The 19,651-nt window shown below is 46.3% G+C and overlaps 1 protein-coding gene across 1 annotated transcript in view; it reads left to right on the plus strand.

Moving 5' to 3' along the window:
- ITGA2 (integrin subunit alpha 2) overlaps positions 1-12,129 on the plus strand; it is a 114,751-nt gene extending 102,622 nt beyond the window's left edge. Inside the window, exon 30 of the mRNA XM_090038060.1 lies at positions 8,464-12,129. Coding sequence (XP_089894186.1) covers positions 8,464-8,553 — 90 coding nt within the window. The 3' untranslated portion in view covers positions 8,554-12,129. The remainder of the gene's footprint in view (positions 1-8,463) is intronic.
- Positions 12,130-19,651: the final 7,522 nt, after the last annotated feature.

Raw genomic sequence — 19,651 nt, forward strand, 5'->3', positions numbered from 1 at the left:
ATTGCAGAGCTGTTAGCCATTATCTTTGAAATCTCATGGTGGTTGGGAGAGGTCCTAGATGATTGGAAAAGGGCAAATATAGTGCTCGTCTTTAAGAAGGAGGATCTGGGAAACTACAGACGAGTCAGCCTCACCTCAGCCCCTTGAAAAATCACGGAGCAGGTCCTCAAGGAATCCGTTTCTAAGCGCTTGGAGGAGGCAATTAGGAACAGTCAGCATGGATTCACCAAGGGCAAGTCATGCTTGACCAACCTGACTACCTTCTGTGTCACGGTGACTGGATCTATGAATGCAGGAAGACTGGTGGATGCAATATACGTTGACTTTAGCAATGCTTTTGATATGGTCTCCCACAACATTCTCTCGAGCAAGCTAAGGAAATATGGGTTGGATGAATGGACTGTATGTAAAGTGGATAGCAAACTGGCTGGATCATTGGGCTCAAAGGACAGTAATCAGGGGCTTTCTGTCTCTTTAGCAGCCGGACAGTTTTGTCCAATACATTCACCGACAATCTGGTAGGTGGGATGGAGTGCACCCTCGGCAAGTTTGCATATGACGCCAAGCTGGGTGGAGTATCAGATAAAATGGAGGGTAGGGGTAGGATTAGGTGTGACCTAGGCAGATTAGAGGATTGGACCAAAATAAATGTCAGGAAGTTCAATAAGGGGAAGTACAAAATCCCACACTCAGGACAGAACAATCCCATACGTGGGGGCTGATGGGCTAAGCAGCAGCCCTTCAGAAAAGGACCGGGGGTTACAGTTGACAATAAGCTGAATATGAGCCAACAGTGTGCCCTTGTTGTGAACAAAACTAAGTGCATACTGAGATGCATAAGTAGGACTGTTGCCAGCAAATTGAGGGAAGTGATTATTCCCCTCTATTCAACACTGGTGAGGCCACATCTGGAGTACGGTGTCCAGATAATCTCTAAACTGCTCTCCCACTACAGAAAGGATGTGTACAAATTGGAGAATCCAGTGGAGAGCAATGAAAATGGTTAGAGGGATGGGGCACACAACTTATAAGGAGAGGCTGAGGGAACTGAGCTTATTTAGTCTGCAAAAGAGGAGACTGAGGGGGGATTTAATAGCAGCCTTCAACAACCTAAGGGTGGTTCCAAGGAGGATAGATGATTCTTAGTGGTGGTGGATGTCAAAACAAGGAGCAATCATCTCAAGTTGCAGCAACGGAAGTTTAAGTTAAATACTAGGAAAAAATTTCTCACAGGGAGAGTAGTACAGCACTGGAACAGGTTACCTAGAGAGAGTAAAGAGAGTGGAAACTCGATCCTTTAGAGGTTTTAAGACCCAGCTAGACAAAGCCTTGCCTGGGATGGTATAGTTAGGGATGGTCCTGCTTTGAGCAGGGGGTTGGACTAGATAGTTTCATAGTAGCTAGAGTCGGAAGGGACCTAGGTAGATCATCTAGTCCGACCCCCTGCCTTGGCAGGAAAGAGCACCGGGGTCAGATGACCCCGGCAAGGTGCTCATCTAACTTCCTTTTAAAAATCCCCAGGCTAGGAGCCTGCACCACTTCCCCTGGAAGCCGGTTCCAGGCCCTAGCCGCCCTGACTGTGAAGTAGCGCCTCCTAATATCTAATCTAAACTTACCCTCCGCCAGCTTGTGACCGTTATTCCTGGTCACTCCTGGCAGCGCACGGGGGAACAGGGACTCCCCCAATACCTGCTGATCCCCCCTGACCAGTTTGTAGCAGGCCACAAGGTCCCCCCTTAACCTTCTCTTGTGGAGGCTAAACAGGTTCAGGTCCCGTAGCCTCTCCTCATAAGGCCTGCCCTGCTGACCCCTGATCATACGAGTGGCCCTCCTCTGAACTCTTTCCATATCGTCCACGTCCCTCTTGAAGTGTGGCGCCCAGAACTGGACGCAGTACTCCAGCTGCGGCCTGACCAGTGCCGCATAGAGGGGGAGGATCACCTCCCTGGACCTGCTCGAGATGCATCTGTGGATGCATGACAGGGTACGGTTGGCCTTCTTGACTGCCTCCCCACACTGCCGGCCCATGTTCATCGTGGAGTCAATGACGACTCCAAGATCCTTTTCCGTCTCCGTGCTGGCAAGAGGGGAGTTCCCCAACCTGTAAGTGTGGTGCCGGTTCTTCCTCCCCATGTGCAACACCTTGCACTTATCAGTGTTAAACCCCATCCTATTCTCATCCGCCCACCGTTGCAACCTGTCAAGGTCAGCTTGTAGCCTATTGCACCCTTCTAGTGCACCCACATCCCCCCACATCTTAGTGTCATCAGCAAACTTGAACAGGGTGCTTTCTACCCCGTCATCCAAGTCACTGATGAAGATGTTGAACAGTGCGGGCCCGAGGACCGAGCCCTGCGGAACCCCACTGCCCACGTCCTTCCAGGTCGAGAAGAACCCGTCCACTACCACCCTCTGGGTGCGGCCCTCCAACCAGTTGGCGACCCATTTGACCGTGTGGGCATCGACACCACAGTCTCCCAGCTTTTTGATGAGGACAGGGTGAGAGACAGTGTCGAAAGCCTTCCGGAAGTCCAGAAAGACTACATCCACAGCAACCCCTGCGTCTAATGATTTGGTGACCTGATCGTAAAAGGCCACCAGGTTGGTCTGACAAGACCTGCCACTGATGAACCCATGTTGGTTGCCCCTGAGCATGCATTCCCCCGCAAGGCCCTCCTGGATGTGTGCCAGGATAATTTTTTCAAAGAGCTTACCCGGGATTGAGGTAAGACTAACTGGCCTGTAATTTCCCGGGTCCTCTTTTTCTCCCTTTTTGAAGATAGGGACCACATTGGCCCTCTTCCAGTCCTCCGGCACCTCGCCAGAGCACCACGAGTGCTCATACAGCCGCGCCAGGGGTCCCGCAATGACCTCGGCCAGTTCCTGTAGAACCCTAGGGTGAAGATCGTCCGGACCAGCGGACTTGAACACGTCCAGCCTCTCCAGAAGTACCCTAACTAACTCCTCGCTAACCCCTGGCCCAGGCGTGTCTCTCCCGGGGCCCGAGGGGGGCCCAGCAGGGAGGTGGCTGAACTGGTCCCTACTTAGGAAGACAGAGGCAAAGAAATCGTTAAATATGTTAGCTTTGTCATCTGGCGTGATGACTAAGTTGCCCATCGTGTCCTGCAGGGGCCCCACATTACCCGGGACCCTCTTTTTACCCCCTGTGTATTTGAAGAAGGACTTCTTATTGTCCTTAATCCGGGAAGCTAGTCCTATCTCCATCTCTGCCTTGGCCCTCCTGACTGCCCCCCTACATCCTCGGGCAACTGTAACATAGTCCTTCTTGGTGATGACCCCATCTCTCCATTGGGTGTATGCCTCCCTTTTAGCAAGGAGACATTCCCAGATGCTCTTAGTGAGCCATGGGGGTTTATGTGCCCTCCTGCTCCCTTTGACCCTTGTTGGGATTACCTCCCTTTGGGCATGGAGGATCGTCTCCTTAAGGAGCAACCACTCACCTTCGACATCTGATTCCCTTCCCCTCTGGGTCCTCAGCGCTTCCCCAACGATCCTCCTTAGCTTGTTGAAGTCAGCCCTCCTAAAGTCTAGGGCTGTTGCCTTGCTGCAGCCCTTTGCCACCTTACGCTGGATGGTGAATTCCAGCAAGCGATGATCACTGTCTCCCAGGTGGCCCATCACCCGCAGCCCCCTCACCAGGTCATCACCCGTGGCCAGCACCAGGTCCAACATGGCGTCTCCCCTGGTGGGACTGTGCACCCCCTGGGTTAGATGGAGGTCCTGCACTCTGGCTAAGAACCGACGTGAGCGATCAGACTTGGCTGACTGCTCTTCCCAGCTGATGTCTGGGAAGTTCAGGTCCCCCATGATGACCACATCCTTAGCCCTCACTGCCTCTGTGAGCTGACCTAAGAATTCCTGGTCGAGCTCTTCTCCCTGGTTGGGAGGTCTATAGTAGACTCCCACCGTTAAGTCTCTCTCCCCTGGACTGCCTTTTACTCTAACCCAGAGCACCTCAGAGTGCCCCCCCTCTGCCCCCTTGCTAATTAACGAGGAAGTATATTCCTCCTTGATGTAGAGTGCTACTCCTCCACTTTTCCTTCCTATCCTGTCCCTCCTGTATAGCCTATAGCCCTTGACACTCACCGCCCAGTCATGCGATGAGTCCCACCACGTTTCTGTGATCCCAACTATGTCAGGGCTGGTGACAGCTAGGAGGAGGGCAAGTTCCTCCTGCTTCTTCCCCATACTTCGAGCATTCGTGTAGAGGCATTTGAGGCCTCCAACGGTTGTGCCCACTGACCCCCTAGTCTCAGCAATGCCCCGTCCCCCATCACTTACCTGTTTCTCCCTTTTGACCATTGGTCTGGGCTCGCTGGCTGTTGCTGGGCCTGGTAGTTCATTGTCTCCTCCGCCCTCATCTTCCCCCTCCTCAGATGACCTTCTGAGGTCCTTAATTTTCTAGGATTCTCTGATTATATGAAATAATCCCAGTTTTTCCAACCTTTCCTCTTAAGTCGTGTTTCCTAGACCTCTATTAATGTGTATTTTTTCTAATTTGTTCATCTCTTGAAGTGTGCCCAAAACTGGACACATTACTTCTGACCTCACCAGTGCCAAATAGGGTGGAAGAATCACTCTTGTTAAGGTTAGCTTGGTATCCTTTTGGCCTTTTTTTGCAGCAAGAATACACTGTTGGCTCACTTTCAATTTGTGATCCACTATAAACCTGGGGTCCTATTCTGCAGTACTGCAACCTAGCCAGTAGTTCCCCTGCCTGTAGTTGTACATGTAATTCTTCCATTGCATCATCAATGCAAAACTTTGCAGTTATCCTTACTAAATTTTATGGTTGTTTGTGCACATGACAGGGGTTTAGTCCCCAATATTGAAATAGTGGGCTTTTAATTGCGATGATTAAAAACCCACCATTTCAACTTAGGGGCTTCCATCACTATTATGGTGAGGGATCTGATCTTTTTTTTCTTCCCCCCTGCAAAACCTGCCCTCCTCTCCCACAGCTGGGGTGCAAGCTCCTGGCAGTGGCGTCCCCTGGGGCCACCTGGGTGGGCTGCTAGTGGGTGGGTGCTGCCCAGGGGGTGCCACCACTATAGAGGGAAGGTCTGGGGCCCCCACACAGCTTGGGGTCTGCAAGCAGCTCCCCTGCCCTGGCTGCAGGAGAGGTGGGCACGCTCCATGGCAACAAAAAAAAAAGCAAAAAAACCCAAAAAGAATCAGGCTCATCGCCACTTTTTTTTTTTCTTTCCCTCAATGTAGCCTGCCTGCTTATGCTGCTGCTAAGCTGTGCAGCCCCTGAATTGTAGGGGGGAGCAGTCCTTCCCTTCACAGCGGCAGCACCTCCTGGGGCCACCTGGGCAGGGTGCTGGCTGTACGGATGCTGCCCCAGCTGGCAGGCAGCACCCACCAGATCAAATTCTTTACTGAGCCTACACAGGGAGCAGTACCTGGTGGGCTTCCAGTGCGTAGACTCAGGGAAGAGTTGCATCTGGTGGGTGCTGCCTGTGAGCTGGGGCAGCACCTACACATCTTGCACCTCACCAGGGTGGCCCCACGGGGGTGCCGCCATTTAAATCATAAACCCACCCACATGTGTACAGTGTGATGCAATTAAACTGCAAAAATGGCCAATTTTGATCACATGTACAAGTGTCCTATTTGATTATTTTTGGATCATTTCTCCAGTTTATCAAGACCATTTTGAATCCTGATCTTATCTTTGAAAATGTTTGCAGCTCCATCCAGCTTGTTGTCATCTGCAGATTTGCTAAACATGCACTCTGTCCCATTCTTTAAATAAGGCATCAGCAACCCATGGCCTGTTGGCCTGATCTGGCCTGCAAAGGGATGGATAGTTGGGGTGTGTGAAGCGGGTCGTATTCAATTTAGATTCAGCATGCTTCGGGGGACAGTGATTCAATTTGGCCGAATCCAAATCTGAAGATTCGGTGCTGATTCAGAGAATCAACAATTCAGGCAGAGAAACAGTTTTAAATGTTTTTTCTACATACCTCGAGGTACCAGGCATAGCTCATGAACACAGCCATGGTGGGGCAGATGGAGCATCCCATAGGAGTGCGGCGGGGGTGGGGCCCTCACATGCTTGGCGGTGGACCCAGAAGTGGACCGGATATACTTCTGGTCCACTTCCAGGAATGCCACCGAGCACGTGAGGGACCCCTTCCCATGCCCTTCTGGCTCAACAATCAGCCACAAAGGTTGCCCTCCCCAGACCCAGGTGCACCAGTTGCCAAGCTGGGGGGTGGGCAGCAGGGGGGTGGTCCCCCACATGCTCCACAGTGGACCCAGAAGTGGACCGGAAGTGCTTCTGATCTACTTCTGGGTCTGCTGCCAAGCACACTGGGACCCCCCCCCACCACAACCACCATGCTCCCGTGGACGTTCCATCTGCCCCTCCATCTCAGCATTCACGAGCCGCCTGGTACCTTGAGGTATGTAGAAAAAACATTTAAAGCTGTATCTATGTCTGAATCATCGAATCTCTCTGAATCAATTCGGAGGGTTCTGATTCAGTTCAGAGAGATTAACGGGTCTCCTGATTTGATTCAGATTCAGAGATTCAGCTGCCAAATAGGGCTGAATCTCAGCCGAATTGAATCAGCAACCGAAGCTTCACACAGCCTTATTGGATAGTACAGCCTGGTCTAGGGAAGCACAGGGGATTGGGAAGCATGCAAGAAAATCATGTTGATTAGGTATAACCTGCCCTTGGTAAATCCATGCTGGCTGTTCCTGATCACCTTGTTCTCCTGTAGATGCCTAGAAGTAGATTCCTTGATGACATGCTTCATGATCTTTTGAGGTATTGAGGTCAGACTGACCAGTCTGTAATTCTCCAGATTCTCCTCTCCTTCCTTCTTTAAAGATGGGTATGATAGTTGCCCTTTGCCAGTCATCGGGGATCTCACCTGATCTCCCTGGATTCTCAAAGAGAATAGCCAGTGGTTCAAATTACCTCAACCAATTTCTTGTGTACTCTAGAATATTTCCCATCTGGCTCTGAAGATTTGAATACATCCAGCTTCCTTAGATAATCTCTAAACTGCTCTTTCACTGCCCTATGCTGCTTATATCCTTTCTTTTCCTTGCTGGCAACTGAGCTTGTCATCTGATTCACTAGGTTCATTAACCTTATTCATGACACTAAAATAAAAAAGGCATGACATATTTCATCAGTGATTAGATTAACCCCCTCATCTAGAAAGGAACCTAGGCTTTCCTTAGTGTTCCTATTATTTCTAATATATATAATGCTCTTTTATTGCCTTTCATGTCCCTTGTTTGTATCTTAATTAATGTCTTGGCCTTTCTCATTTTCTCACTGCATGTGCATGGCATACTCTCATACACTTCCATAGTAATATGGACATGTTTCTATTTTTTTGTAAGATTTCTTTCTGAGTTTTTCAGCTCATTGAAGAGTTTGCTGTTTAATCAGGAGAGTCTCTTGCTGCACTTCCCAGCCTTTCTTTATATTGGGATAGTCTGCTTTTATGCCCTTACTGAGACCTTCCTAAGGTACAGCCAGCTCTGTTGGCTTTCTTTTCCCCTCAATCTTGCCTCCCATTGGATTCTGCATACTAGTTCCCTGAGTGTGTTAAAGTCTGATTTTCCACTAGTGTCTTTATGGGACTGCAAAGGCAACTCTGCTGTCCTTCCTTCTTTTCTCAGGATTTTGAACTGTTGTCATTTCCTGGTCACTGGAACCTTAGTTCTCTTCCACCTTCCCATTCTTAACATATTCCTCCCTGTTCGTAAGCAAGAAATTGAGATGACCTCCCCCTCTAGTTGGCTTCTCCATTATCTGTGCCAAAAGGTTATCTGTGACATACTCCAAGAACTTGCTGGACTGACTGTGCACTATGTAACTTTCCCAGCGGACGTCATAGTGATTAGACTCCCATGGCATGTTCCTTAATGTTCTTCCCTCTTACATTGTTCTAGAGGGTCATTCCTTGTAATAATGAGGAACGAAAAAAAATCCTCAAAATGTTTGGGCACTTCTTAAATAAAAGTTTTTAAAATGTGAGTTAGAGAAAACTTCTGTTTTCCCTTCAAATTTCCTTTTCATCTCCCTTGTCTCCCTTCCCCCAAAAAAGTTTTGACAAATGTTCTACCAGGTTTCTTTGTTTTTCAGCTGAAAATCTACATTTAAATTAGATAAATAAGTGCCTGATGTAAATCATCTTAACCTAGTACAGTAGGTAGCAGTGATCCATGCAGCTGATTGACAAGGCAGGTTCCTTGAAATAAAAGCCACAGAATATAGCTGGAGTTGCCTCTGCAGTCCCATACAGATGTTTCCTCTGCCTGTAATACCCTTTGTTGGTTTCCAAATCTTCATATTCGTAAGAAGTAAGGAGAGTAACTCTGATGTGTATTTGTCTGACTGTGGATTCATGACCTTCCAGTACAAATTAGATAATTGAGATGGCTGACAACCTGTGTTAAACTATTTTACAGCTTGGTTTCTTCAAGAGACAGTATGAAAAAATGGCAAGGGATGTAGAAGATGTTGATGAAATTACAGAACTCACAAAGGACAAAGATTGAAGAGAACGCTAATGGGGAATACAGGACTAACCACCTGAACCACAAAGAGTGGCTGGAATCCAATCAGTTTTTCAACTGGAGGATCTTAAAGATGAATAACTATTGAACTTGTTTTTCATGAAAACATTTTAAATTTTTTTTAATGATGGAAATATTTTACAGATGATACTGTATTGTAAAAGCAACTGCAGGTCAGTTTTTCTTTTTCAAAAAGATTGATAGTGTTTTCCTATGTATTGTCGTCCTTGCAAAAAAAAATAGCCTTGGGGACAGTAACATTGTGCAAGGAATTTTCCTCCTGCTCCATAAAGCAAAATAGATTTCAGATCACCGTGGGACACTGTCAGTTCCTAATTTGGTTGGTAGATCAGTGCCATATATGAATAGCCCTCTGGTAAAATAACTTTTTAAAAATTTAGTTATCTAAAAGATCTAGACAATGAATGCATGATGAATATTAACTTAGGACCAGGGAAACAAAAAAAATCTCAATTTACCATTGACTAACTACATTCACTTTCTTTTGGAGAAATGGTTGATATACTGCAGCAAATCTGAATCTTTTCTCTGTAAAGTTACAAGTTGAATGTCTCATAAAATGGGCCTTGTGTCCTGATTTGGCACATGATAATTCCAGTCTGTGCATTTTGAACATTTGAATGGGTATGTCACCACAGAACGTGTCTCTGTTCTTTTCACTAAGATTACAAGAATTAAACTGTGACAGCGTACTGCACTGGAAAAGTATTTCTAAATGGGACATGCTTCCACCTAGTGCTTCCTTGCATGTATTACCTCTTCTAAAGAATGAGGAACTGAGCTGGAAAACCCACTGTGACTTGCTCTCCTGTGATACAGCGGGGGTTTCAAATTCTTATCTGGCAAGATGGACCATCAGGACACTGAAATCTGAAACTGAATCTTCATGTTCTATTGTTCACTATCTGAAAAAGGGGAAGAGCCAGAGTCCTCTGAATTTACATGGCTTTCTGTTCTCTGTCCAGAAAGCAAACTGGTAGTGAAAACTTTTACATGAATTCATAACTCTTACTGTCCAACTGACAGTAATGGGGCTACTCAGCTGAGAAGGACGTTTATCATCCCACCCTTATTTCAGTAGTGGATAATAGTGCAGGAGTAAGAACATGAAGTGAATTATAGGGGAGGAAACACTAGAGCAGGGGTGGGCAAAAGGTGGCCCGGGGGCCAGATGCGGCCTGCCAGGCCATTCTATCTGGCCCACGGGGCCCGTAAAAAATTTAGAAAATTAATATTTATATGGCCTGGGCTGCCTGTCATGTGGCCCTCGATGGCTTGCCAAAACTCAGTAAGCGGCCCTCTGCCCACAATAATTGCCCGCCCTTGCACTAGAAAGTGAGCTGTTAATGAGACTAAAAACAGCTGAAAATATATTCTCTGTACAATTTTGTACAATACACTTAAGGGTACTTAGATAACACAGTAGCACTGTAAGCAGCACCAACATCTGTCACATGAAATTTTTAAAGAAGTTAACTTATTTTGTGCACGATAGGATAGTGTCGTATTTTTTAAAGAATTTCATTTTAACCTGTTAGGTGACCTTATGTTAGTTATGTTAACACTCTTAAATGACCTTATATTCCATATCCTTTGATTTATAACAAGACCTTTGGGTTAGGGACAGAAATTACACATAAACCAGTATAAGTGATCAAAAACCAGTTCAAATCTGTGCCACCACAGAAGTTCAGTATTCAAAATGGCTTTCAAATACTTTCAAAATGGCTGAAACCAGTTTAAAATAAACCTGGATGGCTGTAGTATCAGACTTTAACTGGTTTAGATTAAATCAGTTTATTGAACTTCTGTCCCAGATCCCCTCCAGATTCAAGTTAACTCACAATCCCTCAGCATCCCAGGATTCGTTGCGCTTCTCCTGCAATGTCCCCTTACAGGCTGGGCAGGCTAGCCTTGGCTCAAGCTGTCTGCTCTAGCTGAGCAGGGAGGCATGTTTTAGCGCACCCCTGACTTCTGGTCTGGGCCACAGCAGGCATGTGGCTGCATGTTCAAAATCAAAAGTGAATGTCTGTTCACTTGCTTACTGGTTCAATCTACATAGTTTAGACTAACCTGTAAAGATTGAATCAATTCAGACTTAGACTTTTTGACTGTCTGTACTTGGCCTTTATTATTTTAAATTTTAAAAAATGGAGATTTCTTTCTCTTTTTTTAAGCCTGAATGAAAGGCTGTTGTTGCTGAGATTTGCTGACCTTCTAGTTGCCTATGGCTCTGATGTGTAAATGAGGAGATTAATCAGGGGTATGACCAGAACATGGGTAGTCAGGATTTAACACCATGGAGTCATCAGCCAGGAGCTAGAACCCAGGATCCCAGAAAGAGTCAGGAGTAAGGAGCCAACAGCCCAGAGACGGGGATCCAGACTGGAGTATAGCTAGGTACCTACCGAGGAAGGCTTCTGTGCCGTTGAGTAGCCTCCTGAGTAGCTGAATCAAATGACTGAGGCCAGTTGGAATTGGGCTGTGGCCAGCCTGGCCCATCCAGGTAGTCAGTGCCAGCTGTAGGCTGATATGCTACCATTCGTGAGTCCCTGTTATAAATGGGATGATTTCCAATTCAAGGCAGTTACTTGAAGGGTAACATTTTCAAATGACTTGGGACACTATGTCAAAAGTTGACGTTCAGTTAGACTTTGGAAAAAATTCAAAATTGCCAAGAACCGCAATGAATGTGAAAATCAAGGAGTTAAAATCACTTAGTGAGATTTAAAAGTGTTATCCTTACTTTCCTGGATTTCCTTAGTGTCCAAGGAACTTTGTTAACTGGGCCTGGGACACATTTGAAAATGCTACTCAAAGTCTCTTCACTTACTGAGCCATGGCCGGTCAGCAATGAGGAACATCCTTTGGCCAGTGGAGGTTCCATTTGGAACAAGAGCTGACTTGTTTTTTTAATGTATGTGGTGTTCATTTTTCAACAAAGTAAAATGAGAAAATATCGCACTTCGTAGGATAAAAAAGACTATCTGAATCTTAAACATGATCACTTGTCAGTGGTTGCTGCCAATTATGTATGCAGTCAAACAGTTTTTCAAAATTTTATTTTGTAAACTGCCTTCAGACACTTGTGGAAACCTTGTATGTATTTAGTGGTGTGTACTCAGTCAGAGGAGAAATTTAACAGTGGAACAGATTGTAAAATCTTCCACTTGTGTCTTTTTTGCATTGTTTGCAGGGAAACTCAGGCTGCTAGCCCATTTTCCTTTCCAGCTTCAGGTGTGATATGCAGGCCAGTGTACTGTATCTAGGGTTTTGGTTAATTTAACAGCTTGTCCAGAAGGCAGTGAGTGGCTAAATTCACTTTGCCTTGACTGGGGGGGTGGGGGGGGTGGTCAGGGTTTGTCCTTACAAAAGGGATTTTTCCCCTAGCCTGGAAATAATACTGTTAGCAAGTCCATTTTCAGAGTACAGGGAAAGATGGCAACTAGTATGCACCTTACACCCTTAGGATTAACTAGTTCTGTTATGTGTGGTGTGTTTATTAGTTACATGTCTAATTCAGTTTTTGTAAAGAGTTATTTTATTGCACTTTTGTGTTGGCCTAGCCACGACTAATCATGGAGCCTGATGTATATTTTGTATTGTATGTAAAGGTTTTTTAGATTCATTAACAGTATTTTATCTGTAAAGAGCTGTTCCAGATGTGGGTTGAGCTTCTATTCCTGCTTGCAGCAGTCGGGAGTAACTCCAAGGAAATCAATTACAGCACAGTAAACCTGTGCTGACATCAAAATCAGATCTGCTGGGTTTCATATGGTATGTGCCACATCCTCTAAATCTCAGAAACGTGTCTTTAATAAAACAGAATACATACGGTTTGGACTGTGATACTTACCATAAACAGTTGACTACTCAAAGCTGTACTACAAAGAACTGTAAGATCTTTGGGGTGTTTGTTTGGTGCCTAGCATAACAATGTCCTATTGTTTTAAACAATAAATGATACTTTTGGACTTGGAAGGTGTAATCTTTGACGAACAGGTCCTTTGAAAGGAAGAATGCTCTAATAGAAACAACCATGTAATATGCAACCACCAAATTTCTTTGTCACTGTAGCACATAGCAGCATCATACCCTGCATGCACTAGGTGCTGAATAGTACTTGCGGGTGCAGTGCTCAGCACTTCAGCTAACAGGCCATATTTAGGGACCTACTTAATTTGTGACGTTGCGGAAACTGCAAAATCTGGGATTGTCCATGAAATCCTCAAAATCAAGGGGAAAAAAAGTAGTAAAAATAAAATGCTAGCTCCCCAGTGGAAGCCAGCAGTCCTTGCTGCTGGGGCAGCACAAAGGACAGCAGACAAGATGGAGGCTGCCCTCTTGTCTCTCCTCCCCCTGCCTTGGCCTCTCCACCAATCAGTACTGAGAGGCAGAGCTGCATGAAGAGCAGCCACCAGTCAAGATGGCAGCTGCCCCCTCCTTCCTCCTCCCCCTGGGCCTCTGCCAATCAGCACTGAGGGCAGGGCCACAGCAAAACGATGATGGAATTAGAACTTTATGCCACAATCAACCTGTGAAAATGGGTTAGTTCCCCCATGATTTAGGTAGACCCCCCCAGCTATATTTAAAACCTTTCTGGGTTGCAACCATTGATACACCATTCACCTTGGTGCAGAATATACACACAGAGCTTGCACCAGGTTAGCACTACCAACCCTCATGATAAAAAAAACAACTTAATGTAAAATATTATGCTCATCTGTGTATCTCTCTGCCTTCCCCAGGCTTAGTTCACTTACTCTCTCCACTCTAAAATTATAGTTCTAAAGCTCCTTGTCCCTTTCATCCTGAAGTAGGTTGCACTGTTCCCCTTTCACGCTGACAGTGGGCCTCAGGTCCTCTGCCCCACTTCTTCCTTGAGTATGGAGCTACTGATTACTTCTCTTGACTTCAACCTTTGCTGCTTTCTACACATGAGGGAAAGTGAAGAGTGCTGTATTTCTTGGAGAGAGCACTGGCTGGGGAGGGAGGAAAGGAGTTTGCTGTCTTTAGGTAGATGGATGTTCATGAGTTCCGTTTTGGTTTATCTTCCTGCAGCGTATCACACCCTGTGGAAAATCCTAGAGACCAGCATCTCTGCTGGTAACCAAGGATCCGGGTTTTCCATTTCCATTTGCCATGGAAATATAGAGTAAACCATAGATTTCACCTTTTCACAGAGGCAAATGCAGATTTCTCATTTTGCTGGAGAAGCCCAAGGATTTTGCAGTTTTGGGATGAGCTCTCTGCAGGCTGGCTGAGTTCCAACCTGCAGGGGGCTGGGAAGGAGCAGGGGGAGGGCACTATGTGTATGTACATGCACATGGTCCTAGGCAGCCTGGAAAACAGGTCCTCCGAATAAGTAGGGGGCAGTGGGGGGAGAGGAATTGAGCCTTAGGAGGGAAGGAGAGGGTTAGGCAGAGCTAGGGCTGCTGCCCAGCCAGACAGTGCATGGGGCTTGGGGCCCAGGGCTGCAATGCATGACTGCAGGGCCACAGCAGGGAGAGGGATGAGGTCATGAGCAGCTAGTTTTGGGGTTGGGGTTGGCTCCCCAAGCACTGTGCACACCTCCGGGGGACAGGGAGGACCCGCGCCTCCCAGATCTGTGCATGGGGTGGAGGCAGAGGTGGGGGTGGGTGTAGGCTTCCTACTGCAGGCTTGGACTCTGGCCCTGCTCCCCTCCCCAAGGGTCTCTGCAGCCCAGTGGGTGCAACCTGGCATGGCGGGGAGCAGTGGAGCTGCGCAGAGAAGCTGCTGGTCACTGTGAGCTCCGCACTGCCCTGGTGATGTGTCCCCTGTGTGCACAGCAGCTCTGAGGGGTGCGACCCCATGCCGCTGCCCTCACTGCAAGCACGCATGCAGTGGGTGCGGAGCTTGCAGCAACAAGCAGCTTTGCATGGTCGGCTGTTCCCTGCTGCACTGGGTTGTGATTGCTGGGCTGCAGAGGCCCTGGGGGAGGAGGACAGCAGGGCAGGAGCCCGAACATGCAGCCCGCACCCCGCCCCTGCCCCACGCACAGATCTGGGGGGGCACAGGTCCCCCCTGCTGCCCAGGAGTGTGTGCCCTGGCAGGGAGCTGGTCTCCCCTGCCCAAACCGGCAGCAGGCAGGAGCGGGGAGCTGGGTTCCGCTCCGCTGCAGCAGCCACCGGCTCCTACTGGGGGTGCGGGGCTGCAGGCCTGGGTCCCTGGCTCTGTAGCCCCGGCAGCTGGGGGGCCCCCTCCAGCAGGGCTGGGGGTGGCAGAGGGCTGAGGGCAGGTGGCAAGGGGCACCAGCAGGGCTCTGGGGGAGGAGTGAGAAGCACCAGCAGTGCTGTGGCGGAGCAGGGGGGAGAGGCACAAGCAGGGCCAACGCTCTGTGTGGGGGGAGTGAGGGGCTCCAGCAGGGCTGGGGGGACTGTGGAGGACCTTTAATTTTAATCACAGATTTGGGAGATTTAGTGATTTTTTTTTTTTTTTTTATCAGAGAAAACCAGGATCCTGTTGATAATCTAAGACTGCCTCAGTTTCAAAGGGTTTTATTGTCATTACTAAACTTCACTTGCCTCTTAAAGATTTTCCTGGCTAAACTTGACATTCCTATAATAGGACACAGAAGAGCAGAATGAATTCAGGTATATTTGTACGTAAGATCAATCAGTCATTAGTGAATAGAATTGCCAGACTAGATTGTTGGTAATATGAGACCCCTTTTCTTAAACTGGGTGTTTTGTGTGTTAATATTACATCCTAGTTCTGCCTAAGAAAAAAACAGCATATGAAAGCAAAGGTTACACTTTCAGATGATACCATCACAAATGCTACATATGCCGAGTACTTTTTATCAGGCTAAAGGACATCTCTGTCATTGCCTTCTAAACAGAATGAATAGGGAGGTGGGGGGAATGCCATCTTCACTAAGAAAAGCATTTAGGATTTAAAACCTGGGAAGTCAGCATTTCTGCTCTCTATGGCATGCATTTTCCAGTTTAATACAAAAAGCCATAACAATTGATGTGCCAGAGGTCTTTTTCTTTAAAAGAGAGAGAGGGAGAGAGCACTCTGCTTGATGGGTACATTTCAGACAAAATTGTAAATTTCTATTTGATGATGCTAACTTGTGTATGTATCCACGTGTCAAACTGGCAATCTTTATGTAATGGGTTCAAACTATTCAAAGGGATACCCTGCATTTAAAAATAACACATCTGGTTTTTAAACTTGCCATCGCTCAAAGCAGTCCCTTAAAATGACTATTATTGAAGGAGTGTTGAATAAAGCCTCTATTTTTTCCAGAGTGGGCTTGTATTGTTTTGTTTTTATTTCATGTATTTTACAGCTTTTTATAAATGTACAACCACAGAGGTAAAATGAGAAAGAACTTTGGCTAATTTAAGTGGACTGTGCCACTAAGTATCCAGAAAATTTCACTATTCAATCTAGTGTAGTAGTCTGGTGACTTATTATAAAACTGAAGCAAACACCTGGAATATATCTCACAGTGTGTATTGAACCCAAAGCAACTTTGTTGTGAGACTGTAGAAGTGCATGGCCTTTACAGTGCCGTCCCGAGAATGGATGATCAACTCCTCTCACACCCTCTACAGCTGTCTCTGCTGACATCTACTGTCTCAGCTCCTGATAAGCAGGCCTGCCCTTGCCATTGTTTTTGTGACAATCTCTCATAGTTAAAAATGAATCTAAAACACTTTAGAAAAATAAGAGAATGAAACAGTATGAAGCTCATATTTAAAAGCTGCTCAATAAAAAGGAGCTCATCTGTCAAAGGATAGTTGGATTCTTAAATATTACAAGCCGAGAGTGAGAGAACCTGTTTCTCCAAGAGGCAAATTCTGTCATCAAGATCATTTTTTGGTTCTTGTTGCCACGCTGACCTACCTCTCATCTCTGCCCTCAGCCGGGGAAAGAGGCCAACAGCATGTCTTCTACAGCCTTCTTTCTATCCCTATACATTTCTCTCCTAGTAAAACAAACATTTCACCAGTCTTCTTTGACAAACCAACAAAAGCTGTGGAGGGGACTGATGCGGAGCACTGCTTAAAAATTCCATCTTCATTATGTTGGTTTGTTATATTCTGGGTGCTAGCGGTGTTTAAAGCAGGCAGTATTCAATTCAGATTCAGTCCGATTCAGGGGACTATGATTTGTTCCACTGATTCAGATCACTGTCCCAATTCGATTTGGCCAACTCCAAATCTGAAGATTCATTTCTGATTCGGAGAATCAGCGATTCGGCCATAGATGCAGCTTTATATGATTTTTCTACGTACCTCGAGGTACCAGGCACTGCTCGTGAACGCTGCAATGCTGGGGTGGATGGCATGTCCCACAGGAGCGTGCGGGAGTCCCCCTTGTGCTCAGCAGTGGACCCCCTATAACCCACCTAGCTCGGTGATCAGCCATGGAGGGACCCCAGGTGCCCCCCCAGACCCAGGAGGCACCAATCGCCGAGCCAAGGGGGGTTCCCCCACATGCTCCACAGTGGACATGGACCAGAAGCACTGACAGGTCCACTGCCAAGCGCACTGGGAACCGCCCCCCCCATGCTCCCATAGGACATACCATCCACCCCGCCATCTCAGCATTCACAAGCCGCCTGGTACCCTGAATATGTAGAAAAAACATATAAAGAAAGCTGTGTCTATGTCTGAATCATCAAATCTCTCCAAATTGAATCAAAGGCTTCTGATTTGATTCGGAGAGGTTAATGGGTCTCCTGATTTGATTCTGATGCTGAGATTTGGTTGCTGAATCAGGCCGAATCTCCTCCAAATCTAATCAGTGATTGAAGTGTTGCATACCCATACTGGGTGCACCTGCATGTGCAGTTAATTTAAAGCAATAAACAGATAAGTTTGAGCTAGGGTAAATTACTTCTGGGTGTAACACGTACACGTGCATCCAGAACAGCAGCAATTTAGGTTGGGGCAGAGCACTTTACGCCAGCACAAGGGGGTCAGCCTTGGGCTCCAGGTGGTGGTGTCAGGTAGCAGAGAGACTCACTAGGGCATGAGGGTGCTGACAGTGTAGAGCCATGTGGTTAGGTGACAGGTAGAAGTCTGACCCTGTACTGGCTGGGTTGACTTGACGCAATTTATGCCCACGGTCAGTGTTTCCATGTATGTTTAACTGCAGTTAATTACCGCACCATAAGACAGTACTGTATTTACCGAAGCATAATAGTGTCATGTGTAGATGGTGATGCTTTACTCCACAGCTAATTAGTCTACTCAGCAGCTAAGCACACATGTAGACACAGCCACTGACTATGAAACCTGCTGGTCCTTATTCACTGCAATTAATTGTCATTAAATTATCCAATTATTTCTGAAGATGCAGAAATGAAGGGCTTTATATGAGATGAAAGGGTTCCCCTGAAACTCAAGGCCATAAGAGAAGAGGAAAAAGGGATGCAAGGGAAGGAACAGGTAAGAGGAATTTTTTTAGTAGTTTGTTCAATCCATCTTGACAGATTGGGTGGGTGGTCTGGAGACCTTATTCTCTCTAGGACCAAGTTACCTAGCAGAAGTGATAGATCAGTGAGCCACAGCACTGAGGTGCCTAGAGAGCCATTCAAGGGTGTCACAGGGTGCCATATAATGATAGCACCGTTCGGTTTGCTAATGTTTCACAAGATAAATCCAGAGAGTAAATCCAGAGAGTTCACATAAAAATCTATACTTGTGATCACTGAGTTCTTTGCAGCAGAAAAATTGCTGTTATTTTTCTGCATTCAAAAAAAAAGTGTAAACAGGGAGTAGGCATTTCCAAGGGGTGCCTCAAGTCTAAGGATGCTGAGAATCACAGGGATAAACATTAAAAATTGCTATCAAGTTAGAATTATTTGGAATGTGGACCATGGTCCCAATCATCTTTCCTTTCCAACGTGGTGGTGTGCGTAGCTAACATCGCAATGTTGGTGACAACCTAAGAGGAAATTAAGAGGCTAAAAGGGTCCATGAAAAGTAATAGAAAGGTCTTTAAGCTTTCGAAAGATCAAAGCAATGTGGCTGGCGCAGCAAAGAGTAGCAGAATTTCCTACCGTAATAGTCAAGAAGAGAAAAAATAATGTCAGTCAAAGGGGGTGTGGGGCAGGGAAAGAGACTGTTTTGTATCCAGGGCAGATGCATCTCCCTCCATCTGTACAAACAAGGGAGAATATAGGAACACAGGGTCCTGAACTAGGCACCAAGCTGTTTTTCTAGCCACTCTATTTTCTTTTATTTTCAGAACCTAAATTACTGAGAGGATTAGGGGCAGGTGATTGACAGAAAGCCCAGTCTGGCTTAGAATTTACTCTAATAAAGGATGGTGGGCTTTTCTGGGGAAGGTGAAAGAGAGAGGGGACAGTGGGCAGGTGTGTCATTTGTGGTCAATTGTGGAGGGATAAAATACAGCAGGAGCTTCCAGCTTTTTGGTTAATATGTACTTAGCAATGTGGAATGTGACCTGGGAAGAATTTAAGAACAAGATATGGTAAGGATTATATCTAAAGATACCCAGTGTCACATAAATGAATCTGTACAAATGCTGGCCAATTAGGCCAGGGACTTTGGTGTTAAGCTTAACAATTATTAGGATCAGATTGGTTCTCAAATAAATATGAAAAAATAATTGGAGGGAGAGTAATAAGTGGCAATCAAGGATGAAAAGAATTGGATTCACAAGGAAGAAAAAATTGTCCAAAAGAACTGTCCAGAAATAACAGAAACCTTTGAATAGTCCTTAATGGGCTGTCCTTGGGCAAAAGTGACTGTCAAAGGTTTTTGGTAAATCTTTTTTCAAGACTTAAGAGGATTCTGTGGGAACACGAAGTCTCTGCACAAGTAGAGTATAAAAAAGTGTGTGGTGACACTGGTTTGGTTAATATGGTTGTTTTCATTTATACAAGAAAACAAGAAACAAGGCTGAGTTCATGGAAGAGGGCAAAAGACTTAGTATGCACCACTGACAAGAAACTGTTATATGCTGATGCTAAGGAACCAGTGCAGGATGAAAATAGAGTTGCACCCGTTGAGCTTTGATCATCTGGTCCCATGTCGCCTGACTTTGGGTGTGT

This window comes from Crocodylus siamensis, chromosome 3 (genome assembly GCF_052110815.1).
Source record: "Crocodylus siamensis isolate JL-2025a chromosome 3, ASM5211081v1, whole genome shotgun sequence".
NCBI classification, from domain to species: Eukaryota; Metazoa; Chordata; order Crocodylia; family Crocodylidae; genus Crocodylus; species Crocodylus siamensis.